The following is a 19,339-nucleotide window of genomic DNA, read 5'->3' as shown; positions in this document are numbered from 1 at the left end:
AGACACAGCCAAGCTACCCCTCTTCTGCTCTGGTCAAGACTTCGGGAATGAAGAACTGCCTTTTTGAAGTCCTAGAAATGTCACTGATTGTGAGTGAGTGTTAGGCTAGTAAAATTTTCTTTAGACTCAACACACTTTGGTGATAAACAAATTCACTTTGGTAGTAGCTAGAAGTAACTGGGTTTTTCTCCAGAGAGCTTTCCATTGACCCCACCATTTACGCTATATTTGAACTAAAAGCCCTCAGCCAGAGTCAATCATAACAACATACAATTTAGGAGCAGCTGCACTTCAGTCAAGAATTACAGATGTTTTGAAGGTTCAGACTAGGAAAATGTGTGAACAGCACTAGTGATTACATTCAAACAGTACTGCAAACCGGAATAACTCATTTAAAGGCTGACAGAAATACACATATAAAGGCTATGGGAGGAGAGACTAATGGGAGAGAGTGCTACAGTCAGACTCCACCCTGTCAATACAGAATGTAAATTTAATATAAATGTAATTAGTTATGGTAATAATTATCATATTGCACCTAAATAGCATAAACAGATCTTGATCTTGTAAGGGTTAAAGTAGGGGAGAGAGAGAGAGAGAGCGAGAGAGAGAGAGAGAGAGAGAGAGAGAAAGAGTGAGTGAGAACTTAGTAATGTAGAGAACGTGAGTGTTCTCCCGGCTATATCTGCTGGTCTTTCTGAAGCGGCCCCACCCAGTGGCGTCTGATGGAGCGAGTGTGTGTGTATGTGACAGAGTGATGGAGAGGGGTCTTCACCGGCAGCCAGAGCTGCCCTTCTAATTGGCCTTTATGAATATTTAATGAAATCAAGATGAAATTCAATCATGGCTTTTAAGTGCTGAATAGGGGAGATGCAGTGCAGGCCGTGGGGTTATTAGTTTCTGCGCTCTAATGCGGCGAAGCTGGGCCAAGGCTGCAGCCTCATGCAGGTGGCCTGGAAGACGTTTGGGGTCTGAGGGAAGCAACCGCTCTCCTAAGGAATGAATCTTTTATTTGTTGGGCTGTATTTTTAAACCGAGGTTTCTCTGGTCACGCAACTGAGATGGCCCTGGCCAACCACACCAAATCTCTCTCTCTCTCTCTCTCTCTCTCTCTCTAATGCTGCAGGAAAGAAGAGCAGCTTTATTCCTCTGTGGGACAAATGAAGGGACAGCTGAATGTGTTCTTGTGTTTTTATTCCTGCTTTTCATTGAAAGAAATTGTGTTATGTCTTCGTACTCCTCATCTGATCCTTACATTTTCTGTTGAAATCATGCTACAAGCCTTTAGATTTTGGTGTTCATACTTCTACAGATGGCAATTCCATACTTCTTTTACAAATACAAACAATTACACAAAATATTTATATTGATAAAACCATTCCATCTTATATTGATAAAAGTTGTACATGTACTTGAATATATTTGCTTTTTATTTTGATCATAATGATTCTTCTATTTAAATTTGATTGTTTAAATTGTGTTTTTCTCCTTTAATGTGTTACTTTTTAAATTATAATTTGAATTATCTTTGTATTCCATCATTTGTAATCACTTTGAATGGAACAGAAAATTTGAAAAAGAAACTTTGGCTTACTCAAATTTCTCAAGCCATTTGTCTCATGTTTGCATGCCTTTTATTGTACCTTCAACTGTCAGTCACTGTTGGAATATTACGGTCATTCCTGCTATCTATGGCTGTTAGTTCAGAAAGGCCAGGAGACCACAACGTCGTCTGATGTAGCTGACCGAGTCAGGCCACCAGTCCGGTGTCCATGATAAGCTAAAGCTAACCCTGAAAGACCAGCAGTTCCATTATGTCAGCTGCCTTGAAAACAAAGTGGACTACTTCAGATAAAACAAACAGTGGGAGGTCACTGGGGGACAGCTGCATTTTGACTTGAAATGTGACAAACATCCTAGCCAGCCAGCTAAAGGGGATATGGTTAGTGTGGTTTGCACTGTTTGTACATGGCATTATCTGTGCTTATTTGTGGTTTATGGGTATAACGGCTCAAAAAAAAATCATACCTGAGGAAGAATTTAGACTTGTGTTTTGGATGAAGCCCCACCACTACTTTGCCTGTGTTTTCTACAAAGGCTGATACATTCTTGGAATGATATCTTAATATCAGTCACTTTTAACAGGCAGACTGTACACGGGGAAGGCCCTAATAGCCCTAATTAGTTTGTATAGTATTAATTTTCTGTTGTAGATCCACATGTAACATGCAGAATAGTCAAACTAAATAGTTTAAAGGAATCTCATCTTAAATAATCTCAGCTAAAAACATACACATGTGCATTCAATGTCAAAAAGCACTTGCTAAAGTTAGTTAGTTAGTTCCTGGTTATAGTTATCTTTTGTGTTTTTGCCAACCTGTCCAAACACAGGGATGGCCGACACAATATAAAATGTTATATTGTTTTAAAAAATGAAATAATAAACAGAAATAGAGGCCAAAAAAACACCAACACATTTATAGGCATGTTCATCCAAATAACTCTTTTTCTTTCCAGTTGAGGTGGACTGTGGTTGCCAGAGCTGATTTATAGGTGAACTGCATGAAGCAGGGGTTAAGTGACTAGTCCCTGAGCTATGCTGTGTTGGCCAGTGTGGGCTGTGTGTAAGGGGATAGGCCCAGGAGAGCATGATCTCAGAGTGAGCTCATTTCTCACTCTCCGAGCACAGGGGAGAACGTCAGCTCCAGTGGGAGGGAGCAACTGGAAATTAGGGAGGGGATGGGAAAGAGAGAGATAGAGAGAGAGAGTGTGTGTGTGTGTGTGTGTGTGTGTGTGTGTGTGTGTGTTCTATATTTTAAGGACAAAAATGGACTGACCGTGTAGGAAAACCTGAGGAAAAACAGGGGTAATCAACAGTATCAGGGCCAATACTATGTTGTAAAGTGGTTTGTGATTAACACTATGGTTAAAAGCTGACAGTGTGAAACCATTTCTGTTTGGTTACTGAGGTTAAAGGTAAGGTTCGGATTACATACTATGTAAAAATCAGAATATCCCTTTATTTTTTGACTTCCAGGTAAAACAGCCTTTATACAAGTTATTCATTATTCAGGAGATATTTCTGCGGGGATTAGATATAAGATGATGCACTTGCATAAAGAAGTGAAAAAAAAAACAGGTGTCTCCAAAACTAATTCTTAAAAGACATAGAGAAAATGGGACCCATAAGAACCACACAAAACCTGGCAGACCACCAAAACTGTCAACATCAGATAAACAATATTTAAAGCTTTGACTTAGAGCTGCAGTTTCTGTGCATCCTTCCACTGTGAGAAGACAACACTATGGATTTGAAAGAATGTGTAGCTGTCAAAAAGCCATTACAGAGAATAGAAAAAAAAAGAAAAAAAACTGAAACAAGGAAGCTCCTTGTGTTCTCAGAACAATGGACTGACCAACCCTAAGTTCAGACCTCAACATCAGTGAATGTGTTTGGGACTGCTTTGATTGTGAAAAGCGAAAAAGGCAACCAACTTCTATGACTGATCTTCAAAATCCTTACAGATTTCTGTGATAAACTGAAAGCAAGTCTGCAGAAAAGAATAGAAGCTGTAATGAAGTCAAAGAGTGTGATATTATACAGTTTTTAGAATTTGACTTCTTACTAAGAATGTACCGATATGGAATTTATAGGCCGCTAACCAATAATCAACATATGTTATTGCTGCTGATAGTTTTTTTAACAATTTAAACCAACCTCACCCTTATCCATGAATAACATGCAGTTAGAGTAAGACAGTCACACCTCTAAACCTGCAAGCTGAAAAAAAGGTGATAAATTATAAATTGTAATTATTGGCTGGAATTTCAATGCCAGTACATTAGGCACCCCCAGTAGTTTTATGTATACATGTATATGTATAAATGTGTATACGTCCTGACAAAGTGTAAAAACAAACATGATGCATGAGAGCATATGTGTTTATGTGTGTGTCGGGGAGGGGGGGTTCCTTTCTTAAGATGAGGTGAGTCAGATTGTTGACACATCTCTCTCTCTCTCTGTCTGTCTCTCTCTCGCTCCCTCTCCTCTGAGGGCTCTGTTGGCGTCAGACTGAGAGGTCCTTCGAGGGTGGAGACAAAGACAGCGAATCCCAAAGCTGGGACATAGGCAGACTGCCTAAATAGCTCACTGCTAACTTCATCACTACATGGATGCAATTTGTGTGTGTGTGTATCAAGGAGGGAGGTTGTGTCCACTGTGGCCAGTAATTGATGACATCTGTTGGGCCACAATTACATATTGTAACAGCAGGACTTGTACTTTATGTTGGTGGTCTGCCTTCATGCATCACTAATGTAACCTTCCCCTCAGCCCACCACAGCAATGTTAAAGTCAAATCATTTAGTCTGCTACCTGCTACTATATGTATGTTGAAATTGATAGCTGGGGTGAAATGACTCAGGTTAATCTTTTAATATTGACCTTACATGAATGTGGAATGAGGCTCCAAATTGTTGGGCGGATTTTTTAAATAACCCCAGCCCCCCTCCCTCCTCGTTTGCTCGCCCGCATGATAATCATCAGCAAATATGAAAAGTAAATTCAGGGGGAAATATTGCAAATGGGCTTTGGGTAGATTGTGCATGAATATTTAATTTGGTCATAAGAAGTGAGGTTTAGTAAATGAATGGTTTCGCTGGCATGTTTTTTTTACCCCTCTTCTCTCTCTTCGTTTATCTGCTGACCAGCCGTCTTAATTACAGTCGTGCCGGTCTGCACCGAGACCAGATTAAGCCGCTATTGGAAAGGTGCGCATCAGCCTGATAAGATTAATGGCATTTTTATGGAGAAAGTTTGGGATGTCTGGCCTCTGGAGTTCTGGTCTGAATGTAGGGCAGCAAAGGCAAAGTTGCACGGTGAAGTCAGGGAGTAGATCTCAGTGTTGGGGATTATGCATGTATCAGTACTCTCACTGACTCTGTCATTACATTGTCAGCTAATCTGTTCCAGGGGTTGATAGTGAGTAAGGGGAAGTAGTTGGTGGATTTGCACATAAGCAGCTGGTGCATGCTGTGCTGTAAACATTGATGTCTCTGGCATGTTAAAGGACCTGTGATGCATGCATGAGGACTGGCATGACCTTAATGATTATGTTGTAATTTGGGCAAAGGGTTAGTGGACTGTATATACTGATGTTTTAGTAGATATTGGATGGAAGATAGTTGAGCTCCAGTGTGGAATAAAGCCTTTTTCCTGCACTAATAGCAACTTTCTCCATACATGCCTTCAAACCTAGTTCAGGTATTATGAATTATATTCTCACTAAAAAGCTTATACTACAGGTAACTCAAATTACTTACCAAATACTTTATTTGTTGTCAGGCAGCATCAACATAAATAAAGGTTATGCTGTTTGTTTTTTCCAAAAGTATAAATATGGGTAATATATAAAGTATAACTGTGTGCAGCATTCTCACTACATACCGAGCGAACGCTTTGATCAGTCTAAAAATGGAAGTCGTCCATACAAATCTACTTTTCATTCTGCTGCACTTAGCATTGATGTTATAGTACTTGGTCCTCTTTAGGAAGAGAGAATTCACTTAACTGCAGTGTTGTAAGTTTGGCACTTTCTCAGTTACATCACCTTCAGCTGCAAGTTATAAAGGTGAAGAATTATTTACATTTGTAATAAGATCTTAAACAAACATTATATAATGCTGCTTGATATGCTTGGTAGCTTGATGTGCTCAGTATGCTTGGATTACGAGGGCAGATAACTGTTACAGTCTAAACCTGGGACTCTGGGAGGTATTTTAAATTGAGGGTGTTGAAATTTTAAGCAGCATGTACATGACGTGAACAATGACATCATCCTAAATGATTTGATTTTATTTGTTCTAATATTTTATTACTTTACATCAAAGAGAATGTGTCATACTACACTATAATGAGGCGAAAGATGACAGCATATACATATAGCTGAAACTATATATCAGATTTAACATCTGAAAGATGCTAAAATATTATTATGTTGGATGATTTTTTTTATCATAGATGAGTTTAATAGTAATAGTATTGCATGTACAAAAACAAATAAACAAGATAAATTGGTAAGGATAAATTGATGGCATAAGACAACTAGTCATCTAGTAATATGCGGTCATTATATAGTTGATGCAATTACTGTAGACTGGTTGTTGTTTTTGTGCTTTTATTAAGATATATGTTGTTGTTCTGTTTTCTAAAAGTACTGACATATTATTGTTTTTGATAGTTACAGTCCTGACATTGGGGGGTGCTGCAACTTACCTCTGACTCAGACATCTTTAGAGTGACACCGACAGCCCACAATAACATCCATCCATCCATCCATCCATCCATTTTCTAAGCTGCTTCTCCCTCAGGGTCGCGGGGGGTGCTGGAGCCTATCCCAGCGGTCATCGGGCGGAAGGCAGGATACACTGTATGAGAAAGCATACAGGATAGGCATCAGTGGTCTGGAGTTTCAGCTATATGTATATGCTGTCATCTCTCGCCTCATTATAGTGTAGTATGACACATCCTCTTTGATGTAAAGTAATAAAAGGAGCAGCGGTGAGGTTTACGGGGTCCGGGTGAAGCGTGTTAGGCGGTGCTGTGCTATATTATGGCGCCTTTTCTCTAAATTATGTCACTTTCTGGGCTTTTGTTGCGCGTTGTTTACATTTGGCACATTCGTAAGACACTGCTGCTGCTTTACAGACTGTTGTTTTTGTCTGGCTTAGTAACGAATGTGCTCTGTTTCGCCCTCGGCCGAGTTTTTTGACCACCTCGTTGCACAATGTCCTCGCACGGAAGCGCGGTTGACACCAGCGAAGCTGATTCAGTTCGGAACCAGGAGAACCGGGTCACTCTGTGAAGTGCCGCCAGAAACAGGCTGGAGAACCAGGAGAATATAAACCCCAGACCGTCCGGCAGGACTGTGTTGGGGGTTCTGGAGAACAACCCACGGCAGCAGCCCGCCCTGCGCGGCTATAAACAGGCCAATGTATCCCATTCACTGTCATGCAGATCAGAAGACCATGGCAAAAGCTTTGCTGAGAAGCCCCCAGCCAAGCAGCCTGCTTTTCAGATTCATGTGGATGAACCTGATGGTGCCTGCACAAAGAAACAAGCCTCCACAAAAAAAGCCACTATGGCTTTCTCTCCACTAACACTAAATGCCACAATAACATGCTTAACTTTTTTCTTGTGCTATTAAACACAGAAAAGCTCATCATTAGGTGGTTTTTTCACAGTAGTGATTGTATACCAGCATTTTGCTGACCCTTAGCTAGTATATTGCATAAGAATTGGAATTGAGTTGTAGCTTTAGTTTTAGCGGGTGTAGGGGAAACCCTTTGACACTAAGAGGACCTGGGACACTCACGACTGCTCATACTCTAGGCTGCGGCTGCTCTCCGGGTGGGGGATTCCCTGGCGTTTGATAAAGATTAATACAATCCTATTTTCGTGCCCAGGATTGTCCTCCTAATGTCTCTCTCTCTCTCTCTCTCTCTCTCTCTCTCTCTCTCTCTCTCTCTCTCTTTCTCTCTCTCTCTCTCTCTCTCTCTCTCTCTCTCTCTCTCTCTCTCTCTCTCTCTCTTCATTGGGAAACGCTTATCCGAGTGAGGAGTGACAGTTGGAGTGAGAGAGAGTAGCGCAGGCTGAGTGCTGTAATACTCTAATTAACCATAGATCCATTATCACAGGATGGGAATCAGCATTAAGCTAAAGCTGCAATGCCTCATTGAGTGTTAATGAAAATCACTTCCCTCAAATTTTTCCTCACATTTTATTTATATTTTGGGCTACAGTCATACCTAGTTGTTTAACGAAAAAGAAGGGAAAATATGAATATCTGAATATTTCCACTGATGAAAAACGTGAAGGAGTATTCAGACAGCATCTCTATCCACTGACTGTAGACATCTCATATCTAATTTTATTTAGCCCACTTTACCACCAAACTGGCCACACAGTCTGAGAAAATGGATGAAAGGATACTGCATAGAGGGGAGCTGAAACCACATAAACATGTGTGACATACTATTTGACAAACCATACAAGTCCATTTGAGTTTACTCAGCACAGTTTGAGGCAAGTGTGTGATGATTTAGGTGTGCTGTTTGCATAATGCTAAGTTAGTCATATGCAAAAGCTTGGCTGTTTTATTATATTTTGTTGATTTTCTAAGTGAAGATATGCACACCTCATCTACAGAGGACACGTATCTTCACATTACAGTGCACTATACCTGTTTATTTGAATTTAACACATTGGGGGGGGGGGGGGTAAAACATGTCCTGTGCAAAAAATATGGCACATTTTAATTTTATTTTATTTCTGTTATGGTAAACTCAAATAAATAGGACATTGTGCACTAAAACTTGCAGGAAAATGCCATTTTTAAGTTTGTTCTCTATAGAGAATGTTTTACTGTTTCAATTAGAAAATCTTCAAAACATAATTTGGTGTTCAAGCTTTTGCATAATGATACATATAATATTCCTTTTCTTGTTAGCTACATTTGCATCATAGCTCCTGTGCAAAATTTCAGGCTTTGTTTTGGCTGGTTGACTACATCTGGGGTAAGAGGAAAACTCTGCAAAGTAGATTTTTTGCCAAACAATTCCTTTAACAGGAGTACACTGACTGTAATTGTAAGTGTTCTTGGTAATCTTGGTAGTCATGTTTTTTATTGTTCAAGCATCGGCTCAAGCAGATACATTAAACGAAATTTAAAATGTCTCAGTGTCATGACCTTCCTCTATCAGGAGCACTGCGCAGATGCCTTATGTTTTACGGCTGAAGTGTTCATAGAGCCCCTCAGCACCATAAATTCACTCATATTCCCTGTCTGATGTGATTGATGATCATGCGATAAGCGTAGCTGAAGCTGCGGCAAAGAGAGAGAGAGCCTAAAGCTTGAATGGACAGCATCAAATGTAGGAAGCTACAGCTGCATAGGTTCACTTGATTTCCCTGTGGTCTGATTTGCAGTGGGTGAGTAGCCGTGTTTGGACTGGGGCACTGCGGGGAAGCGTTGTGCTGGACTTCGTCCGGCCGTTCCTGACTGCAGCTCTGTGTCCAGCCCACTCGGGGTCAGATCAGAGAGCTGCCACCATTGGCCTTTTCCGCAGCCTCTAATTGGCGTGAAGGAGAGGGCTGCTCTGGGCAGTACCGGCCTGCTGCTGCTGCTGGGCCTGGCTCACTGCCTCATGGTGGGGTGGGGATGGAGGGGTCAAGCTGAGTCATGGAAACAGCATGAATTAGGAGAGATAATTCACTTTCCTCCTGTCTAACACTATGTAATGCAGTCATGTATGAATGTTTCAGACATTTTGGATCCCAGATGGCCCTTTAATACAGACATGCTTTAGAATTTCTAGGATTTTTACTTTTATACTTTCTAGGGTTTTTATGCTGCTGGGGTTTTTACTCTACAGGCGTGTAAGCAGGCCTGAGGAAGACTGATTGATGTACTGAGCGTGTGGCTGCTTCTGTTTTAGCTGCAGAATGCAGCATGGCCAGCAGGGGGAGCCATGATAATGACACTCAGTTTATGAAGCTGGCACAGAACTAATTGGAATTAGCTCAGTGCAAAAGTTTGTGTAGGTCCAGTAGCAAAAGTTTGATGAGTGAAAATCTTTATTGGTATCTAGGTTTAATTAGAGGTGAATATTTTAATTATTGAATGTGAATACAAACTAAATGAAAATGTCAGAAGCAGATGTTTTGATCTTTCTTGTGCACTGTGATGTAAAGAAGTAAGTTCATATAGACGTAATATGGGAACACTAAAAGGGATGGTTGAGCACACTGACACAGCTTATTCATACTTTGCATTTATGTTTTAGTTCTGGATTGTGTGTAGATATACTTTTGTCAGTTTGCATTTATATATTTCACTAAACCTCCAATATGTTTTAAATTATTAATGTATTTTATGTTTTATTTTATCTCTTAAGCTTTGTTCTTTTTCTTTTCTTTATTTAGTTTGTGTTCTCTTTATTTTCTACAATGAACTTCATATGTTAAAACATAGGTTTTCTATAAGGAACATTATAGGTTAAAATACATTTTTCTGTTTAGTGTTGGTTCTAGCATTGTGCACCACAAATAAAAAATATTCATGTTTTCCTTCTCCTGCATGGATGAAAAAGCATATTTAATTGCTTTTGGAAAGTAACTGTAACTTAGAAATAACAGGTTAATTTACATTTTTACCCTGAAACCCACCATAATGAAGCCTAAGCTCCATGTGCATACACACAAGCTATGTATACAGTACTAACTGGTATATTCAAAATCATAATGGCAGCATTGGTACTAATTTGACATACTGTTAACTAAAGTATAGTGTCACTGTCCAAGAAAAAACAAGCATCTCCAAAATTAAAGTAACTTTACAGATGAGGGCAAAATGTCCTTAACTTTTAATGTATATGTCACTGGAAAGAGATTTTTTCTAAGCAGTTTTGGAGCATTTCTACTGGCCCATTCATCATGAAATTCTGTACTTGAATGATGTAGAAAAGTAAAAATCACAAAAATATTGAGATACATGTTTTCTTCTGACAGTGACATTATGTGATTTGAGACACAGTCGCCCCATGATTGTGTGAGAGAGGTACCAACCAGGCAGTGGACAAATGCAAATTGTCAGGTAGAAAATCTAAAACTCGGCAACACTATGACTAAGTGTGTGTCCAGCTGCTGTGTTTGCCGCCACTGCTGCCAAGGAAGTCTCTCAACAACACATCTGAGAGAAGGTTTTAAATGACAGGAAAATTGATTGGACATTGTGAGTAGCTCAAACTGTGTATCTAGGTAAACTTTGTCTGGATTACATTCACACTTTTTACTAAAATGCATCCTCATTGTAACCTGACGAGATTCTACTGCACTATTCCCATGGAAAAAGCATATCAACATGTATAATTTCATTGTACTGTGGAGTCAGCACAGAGTAAAACACCCACACAATAAAACGTAAATAGCACCCAACACATCTTTGAGCTAACAACCAGCCAACCAGGGTGCACACCCCCCATGAGCCTGCTTGCATAGCCCTTTGTATGGTTATGCCTCCAGAACCTCAACCGCAGTGCAAGCCAGTACCGGGACACCACATCACTTTTGTTTACTTTTTCCCTTTGCTTTATGACAAGCTAGGCTTGGATTGTCTCAGAATGTAAGAAGGCTCTTGGTTCGGGGATAACTTTAGCAGGTCTTTCATTTCTGTTTCCTTGTTTATCCTCTCACCTGCTAATCAGTGCTTGGCAGATGCACTTCTGCTGATCTAATTATATATGGATATTAAAAACACACTCCATTTACACTTGTGTTGAATGTGGTTGAGATCCACCCCTGACCACTTTGTAAACAGGCAAATTGATAAACTCAAGTTTCAGGATTATTTATCATTTGCACAATATGTCAAGACATTCATGGATTGAAATACTTGTGGTGAGGCTCAGGTATCCCTAAGGTATCCCATCTCTACAGAAAGTAAACAAAGTGAAAATAAAAATACACTGAAAATTGAGACTGAAATTTATTAAATATACACAAAATATGCACAAAATATAGAGACAGGAGGGACCTAAATTGAGCGCAGTATGTATTCAGCTACACCTGTAATATCTCCACATAGTTTCTGCACCTTTTGCCATGCGCACAACCCATAAACTGCACATTAAGGCTGATGTGCACTTTCATGCATAACTTGCAGGCAGTGTTCATACGTTTAGCGCCTGAAACTGCCACAAAAGTCTCAGTACATTTGGCCCCCTATGAGCTAAAGGGCTACAGGTGTGTGTGTGTGTGTGTGTGTGTGTGTGTGTGAGAGAGAGAGAGAGAGAGAGAGAGAGAGAGAGAGAGAGACTGTGTGAGCATTGTATCAGTCTACAGTCTCTCCTGTGCTATCTCTGAGTGGAGCCACTCATGTAGAAGGACCCGCAGTGATGTCAGCATTTGAGTGCAGCTCTTCAGATAACGTCTTCTCCAAGTGTGTGTGTGTGTGTGTGTGTGTGTGTGTGTGTGTGTGTGTGTATGTGTGTGTGTGCACTCTCCAGGCTGTGGCATGTCGATGAGGGTGGCGTCAGCCTTTGATTGGCCACTTATTGATCTGGAGTGTGACCTGCGTGAATTGCTGTAGCCCTTGTCACACACACTTACCAGGAAACTACCCGCATACACTCCACCACACCAATACATAACTAAAGAGATGAGGAGGGGCACGTGTCATGTGTCATGAGAGAGGGAGAAGGAGAGAGAGAAGAGAGAGAGAGAGTGTTTGTGTGTGTCTGTGAAGAAAAGAGAGAGAAAGGTGTTGATTAGTGTCACTCTGAACAGCCTCCAGCTTAGTCATGGGAAGAGAGAGAGAGAAAGAGAGAGAGGGAGGAATGGAGGGAGAGAAAAAGAGAGAGAGGTAAAATTGGGGAGTGGAATGAGAGAGAGAGAAAGAGGAACAGAATGAGAGACGGTAGGAATGGAAAGGGGTCGAGGTGGAATGGAATGGAGTGAGAGTGGGGGGGTGGGTAGAGAAATAGAGAGAGACTGGGGAAGAGAATGAGAGGAATGGAATGAGAGAGTGAGAGAGAGGGAGAGAGAGAGAATGTCAGTAGTAGAGGGAGTGAGGTGGCGCCTCCTCTAGCTCCCTACTGCCAATCCTTTGAAAAAACAGTGTGAGGTGTTGAAGTGGGTAACCTCTTACACCCTCCATTACTCCATCTGTAGACACACACTCGACTCTCCTGACAGCACAGAAACACACATACACACACCCATGGATGGGTCAGAGCCAGTGTCAGAGTCTCAAACAAACACAACCCTAGTTCCAATAAGTTGCTGTGTAAAAAAAAAAAAAAAATACAAAAAAACAATGCAATGATATGAATCATTTAAAGCTTATATTTTATTGCAAGTAGTACAAAGACAACATATAAAATCTTGAAACTGAGAAATGTTATTGTTTTTTTATGAAAAATATTTGCCCATTTTGAATTTGATGCCAGCAACACGTTCCAAAAAAACTTGGGACAGGGTCATGTTTACCACTATCTTTCATCACCTCTTCTTTTAACAGTACTCTAAAAGTGTTTGGGAACTGAGGAGACCCTGCTGTGGTTTTGAAAATGAAATGTTTTCCCTTCCTTGCTTAATATAGGATTTCAGCTGCTCAACAGTTCGGGGTCTGCTTTGCTGCATTTTTCGTTTCATAATGTGCCAAATGTTTTCATCGGGAGAGAGGTCAAGACAGCAGCCAGGGTAGCATCCGGACTCTTTTACTACCAAGCCATGCTTTTGTAATACATGCAGATTGTGGTTTCGTGCTCTCTTACTGAAATAAGCAAGGCCTTCCCTGAAAAAACATGTTGGATGGCAGCATATGTTGCTCCAAAACATGTATCATTCAGCATTAATGGTGCCTTCACAGATTCGCAAGTCACCCATTCCATGTGCACTAATGTACCACCACATCCCAACGGATGCTGCGCTGATAACAAGTGGGATGGTCCCTCTCCTTCCTAGCCCAGAGGATGCGGCGTGCATGATTTCCTCAAAGAATTTAACATTTTGAATCCATCTTAAATGAGTTCGGACCCAGAGAAGGCAGCAGCATTTCTGGATCCTGCTTATATATAGTTTCTCCTTTACACAGTAGAAATTTAATTTGCATTTGCAAATGCAGTGACAAACTGTGTTCACAGACACTTGTCCTTTGCATACAGAGATTTCTCTGGGTTCTCTAAATCTTTTAATGGTATTATGTACCATAGATGATTCAATTGTTGCCTGCGCAGTCTTTCACAGAGTGGTGAATACCCAGTCATGTTACTGACCTGTTGCCAATTATCGTAACTAGTTTTGAGATGTTCCACCATGTTTTTTTTTTAGCATTACATAACTTTACTACTCTTTTGTTGCCCCTCTCCCAACATGTTGCTGGCATTAAATTCAAAATGGGCATATATTTTTACATTTAATATGTCTGTTTTCAGTTAAGGATACATATACAGTTAAGTTTACATATCGTCCAAACTTTTTTGGAAATGGGGTTGTATCTAAAACTGAGCATGAGAGTTTTTATCTGTGTGAATTGCATACTTTTCACTTTGCATGCATGGAACATTTGTACTATTGACAGTTGTTTAACAGTGCATTTTTCTGTTTTTTGCAGCAACAACGAAGGCTTGACCTCCTCACTATCACCAACCCAGGTAAGTACTATATGTGTGTGTGTCTGTGTGTATTTATTTGTGTGTCAGCACCAGCAGTCCACTACAGTCCTACACATCATTTGTTTATCATTATTACAACATCAACCTTCACAATACTGACATCATAGAAGGCTGCAATATGCAAATGTACTACTCACCAATTAATAAATGTTTTATTGTGTTTTGTGAGCATCTTGACCACAGTTCTTCCTGTTGCGTTTGAATGATGTAAAGGAGAATCACACAATTTTTCCATATTTTCCTACATTATTAAATCATTGAGATGTAAACAAAGTCACTCAGAGTGGTTTGGTGTAAAATGATGGTTCATTGTAGAGACTGCATTAACTCAGATTTCTTTAAAGTGGTGGTGATAGGAACCAGGGGTCACAATGTCACAAATTAAAATACAGACATTTTATTTGGCTGTCTGAAAATGACCAGTGAACCTACACTTGTCTTGTGGGTCTCTTTGAGTACTACAACCCCAATTTCAATGAAGTTGGGACGTTGTGTAAAACATAAATAAAAACAGAATACGATGATTTGCAAATCCTTTTCAACCTATATTCAATTGAACACACTACAAAGACAAGTTAATGTTCAAATGGATAAACTTTTTTGCAAATATTCACTCATTTTGAATTTGATGCCTGCAACATGTTCCAAAGAACAGGGGCAACAAAATGACCTTTGATCCCTCAGGCGGGATCATTCTGTAACGGATGTTACCACATGGGCTCAGGAACACTTCAGAAAACCACTGTCAGTGAACACAGTTCGTCGCTGCATCTACAAGTGCAAGTTAAAACTCTGCCATACAAAGCGAAAGCCATATATCAACAACACCAGAAACGCCGCCGGCTTCTCTGGGCCTGAGCTCATCTAAAATGGACTGACGCAATGTGGAAAAGCGTCCTGTGGTCTGACGAGTCCACATTTCAAATTGTTTTTGTAAATCATGGATGTTGTGTCCTCCGGGCCAAAGAGGAAAAGGACTGTCCGGATTGTTATCAGCGCAAAGTTCAAAAGCCAGCATCTCTGATGGTGTGGGGGGTATGTTAGTGCCCATGGCATGGGAAACTTGCACATCTGTGAAGGCACCATTACTGCTGAAAGGTACATACAGGTTTTGAAGCAACATATGCTGCCATCCAAGCAATGTCTTTTTCAGGAACGTCCTGCTTATTTCAGCAAGACAATGCCAAGCCACATTCTGCACGTGTTACAACAGTGTGGCTTCATAGTAAAAGAGTGCGGGGACTAGACTGACCTACCTGCAGTCCAGACCTGTCTCCCAGTGAAAATGTGTGGCACATTATAAAGCGCAAAATACGACAACGGAGACCCCGGACAGTTGAGCAACTGAAGATGTACATCAAGCAAGAATGGGAAAGTATTCCACCTACAAAGCTTCAACTATTAGTGTCCTCAGTTCCCAAACACTTATTGAGTGTTGTTAAAAGGAAAGGTGATGTTACACAGTGGTAAACATGCCCCTGTCCCAACTTCTTTGGAACGTGTTGCAGGCATCAAATTCAAAATGAGTGAATATTTGCCAAAAACAATAAAGTTTATCTGTTTGACCATTAAATATCTTGTCATTGTAGTGTATTCAGTTAAATATAGGTTGAAAAGGATTTGCAAATCATTGTATTCTATTTTTATTTGTGTTTTACACAATGTCCCAACTTCACTGGAATTGGGGTTGTATTTTGCCTTACAATGCCCTGCTTTTGCCTCTCCACCATGAGTGGATTTTCAAAAGTATATTTTAGACCAAAACTCATAAATCAATGTCTCAGGCATCAGGCAGCGTATTCATAACCATTTAATGTAATAACTATGTAATGTACCTTTAAGAGGCATTAAATACTTTGGACATCTGGTTTCTATCACCACTCCTGTGAACAATTCTAAATTGGTACGTTTCTCCAGAACAGAGCATTTCATATCAACCCACTCTGAATGACTTTGTTTCATTTAATTATTTAGAAATGTTGAAGAAAAAGATGGTTTAATAAACAAATATTTTTGTGACATGGAATGCAGGCCAATTTTTAGGATATCACATCAAGGCATCAAGGTTGCATTAATGTGTTTTGACTGTAAAGCAATTCTCAATCACAGTTTGTAGCAATAAAATAATGCTGTATTTTTTCAATATCATGTAGCCTTAATGCCAATACATTTTTGCTTTCCTGGACTGATTGACTTATTTTACTCTCCACACTTTAAGAGTTTCAAATAACCAAACCATGACAAATAACCAAATCACCCCTCAGTTGCACCTCTGGCCTCTCTCTCTGTCTCTGCTATAAGACTGTACATCTCTTTAGAAGATCTGGTAGTGTCCTATGCGGATCTCAGACTCTTCTAGAAGCATCTGGGTGATGGCAGCCAGTGCAGTCAGAGCACAGAGAGAGACAGATGGGGGAGTCTGGGAGAATGCAGTGCCCATATGTCTAAAATATCTGGCTGCTCTAATACGCTTTGATTAAAATAATGTTTATAGGAGGCACACAGAATGGGCAAATTTCCCCAGCTTTACATGGCATCTGTTCCCAGGTGAAAATGTACTACTGACCTTCACTGTTTTGCTAAAGGCAAGCATGCCACACTTTGGTTACTTGGTTACACGCATGGTTACTTCAAACGTGATTTGGGATTTTTTCTCAGATTTCGGGCCTCGGCACCTTGCTTGCTTTTTCTGATTTCAGGTAATTGGTACTGTAACTATTAAACTCTGAAGTGCAGATGATATCGGTAATGCACTGCTTCCTCTCAGGACTGTATGCTTGTAGCCCAGAACTACTATATATTACAACTACTGTTTACGATTATATTTGTAATCAAGTAACAATTATTTTAACATTTAATTGAAAGGTGGGGTGAGACTCAAGCCACTAGGGTGCCCCCATGAACAATTATGATAAATCTATACTTCTGGCTTGATACATAGCAGAATTTTATTAGCAGTACAGCTAAAAAATGAACTAAGTTCTATCTTGTCATTGTGTTATGGCCTGGTCATAATCCTAATACTCTCCACATCTTTCCTGAACATCTGTTTCCTTTTCTCCTTCAATCACTGCATAACATCCACTTCCACTACCTACTATAGCCTTTCAGTGTTGGTCCTCTTGACCTGTATGACCATATTTGCTCCCCTACTATGCATGATCCTTACTAGCTAGTCTAGAATCAAATTACCCTGCCCAAACATTAGACAGAGAACCTACAAAAATAGTCTCATATCAGCAGTGAATGGCTTCATCAGCTGCCATCTGCAGGACTGATTACCTGTCAATAAGACAAATGAAGAATTTCAGCGCTGAAGGTGAGAGACAATGAAATGTTACTCATTCTCTTTGCTCTGTAGAACACGTCTCTTTATAAGCTGCCTTTATTTGAGCCTATTAGGATGCAGGATGCAGAACAGTGTTTGTGGCTTTAGTGACCATTGACCCAGGTTTATCCGTACTGAGTGTGAGGGAAGCTTGTTTTCCTGCTGTATGGAAAACAGCTGGTCCTCTGAGATGACTCAGGCAGATAAAACAGCAACACACAGGACACACTGACCTTCTGCCTGCACATTATAGAAAACTCTCTAAGAGAGAGTATTTATGTTTATATCTTTGTGTTGTGAGTGCATTATAAAAGAAAAACAAGAAAGTGTTTGTGAAAGTGACACGTTGGTTAACTCATCTGCCTTTTACAGACTATACAGACTATACACACTATAGAGGTTTGGTCCCCTGCCTGGGCAAACACCCAGTGCTAAACCAGTAACAGTGTCTGGACCGATGCAGATAATTGATATTTTACATGTACATATCTTTACATCTTCAACATGCAAAACCGCATTCTGTGATGGCCACCACATGCACCATGTTGCACAAGTTCATTAACTATTTTTAATTGAGGTACACACAACTTCAAGTTGTGTTTAAACTTATCGTTTTGACGGAAAGGCATTCAATCCCCTGAGTGCTGTGAGTGTTAAACTATCACTGTGAGACTTGTTGGCTTTAGGTCCTGTTCTGGGGCTTATTGTGAAGGTAAATTCAAGACTATCTGTTATTTACACATAGAAACAATCGAAATGGTGTCTCAGGCCAGAAGTCGGTGTCTCAGGCCAGAATGTAACTGCTGTACCATTTAAGGTGGAATGAGAACATTAGAACAAGGAGCTTGTGAATAAGAAGCCTTAATCAGCTTCATAGTTTTAATACTTGTAGTGTTACCTAGATGTTTATATACTGAGCTACCTACCTGAGGAACTGCAGGTTTTTCTGTGTGCGGTGCTTTGGGAGACATTTTGGCTGAGATCCTGTATCGTAGCCAGCACTGCCTTAATGTAAATTTTGCTTTTCAGACAATAATAAATGCTTCAGGAAGTATCCATTTGAAATATCTAAATACCTCCCAAATCCGAGCATGTTAAAGCATGATGATGTTTAAAAATATAGGCCGATACCGAAATGATTGCAATATCATCGTGCATTTATTATTAGTGCATTGCAAATTGTGCATTTTTAACAGTTCTTGAGCAAGACTCCTAACACTAGGAATATTTTTCCCCTCACTTTAATGATGGCCAGTTCTCTCCTGCTAGCTACGGTTTCCCCAGTCACACAGTGCTACCAAGCTGGGAGAGTGCTAGTATGTGCTTGCCCTAGTCACATGACACCAACCACCACATCTTTTAGAACTGCTGCTAACATAAAATTGTTAAACTTGTGTCACTGGGGTCAAACTGTAAAGTTGTAAAGCAATCTGAAACAGGCTTACTTATATGGTTTCTGACACTATGACATGCTGCTCTCTATAAATAGAGTGCTAATAAGTGCTACTAGTTCTATCAGTATTTCTTTATCTGTGTGGTATGCTTTTGTCCATTTGTGTAGATAACATTGTCATACAGTGTCAGAAACCACATAAACAAATCTGACATAATGCAACAACACAACACAGTTTGAGGCAAGGACACACTTAATACAGGTTAGAGTAACACATTTGATTTATACAATACAAGACAGCAAAAAGTCAGACAACTGAAAATTGAAAAATGAAACAAATACATTCAGATTGAGGGAGTCTGTGTTGTGTGTTATACAGCATCAGG

General features: G+C 40.0%; 1 protein-coding gene across 1 annotated transcript in view; it reads left to right on the top strand.

The window, feature by feature from the left end:
* The window catches only part of agbl4 (ATP/GTP binding protein-like 4), a 495,015-nt gene that overhangs the window by 316,226 nt on the left and 159,450 nt on the right, over positions 1 to 19,339 (top strand). The window contains exon 6 of the mRNA XM_017693529.2: positions 14,172 to 14,211. Within this exon, the coding sequence (XP_017549018.1) occupies positions 14,172 to 14,211 (40 nt within the window). The remainder of the gene's footprint in view (positions 1 to 14,171; positions 14,212 to 19,339) is intronic.

Source organism: Pygocentrus nattereri, chromosome 28, assembly GCF_015220715.1.
Source record: "Pygocentrus nattereri isolate fPygNat1 chromosome 28, fPygNat1.pri, whole genome shotgun sequence".
NCBI classification, from domain to species: Eukaryota; Metazoa; Chordata; class Actinopteri; order Characiformes; family Serrasalmidae; genus Pygocentrus; species Pygocentrus nattereri.
The sequence above is the reverse complement of the archived record's forward strand: the minus strand, read 5'-3'. Positions and strand labels throughout refer to the sequence as shown.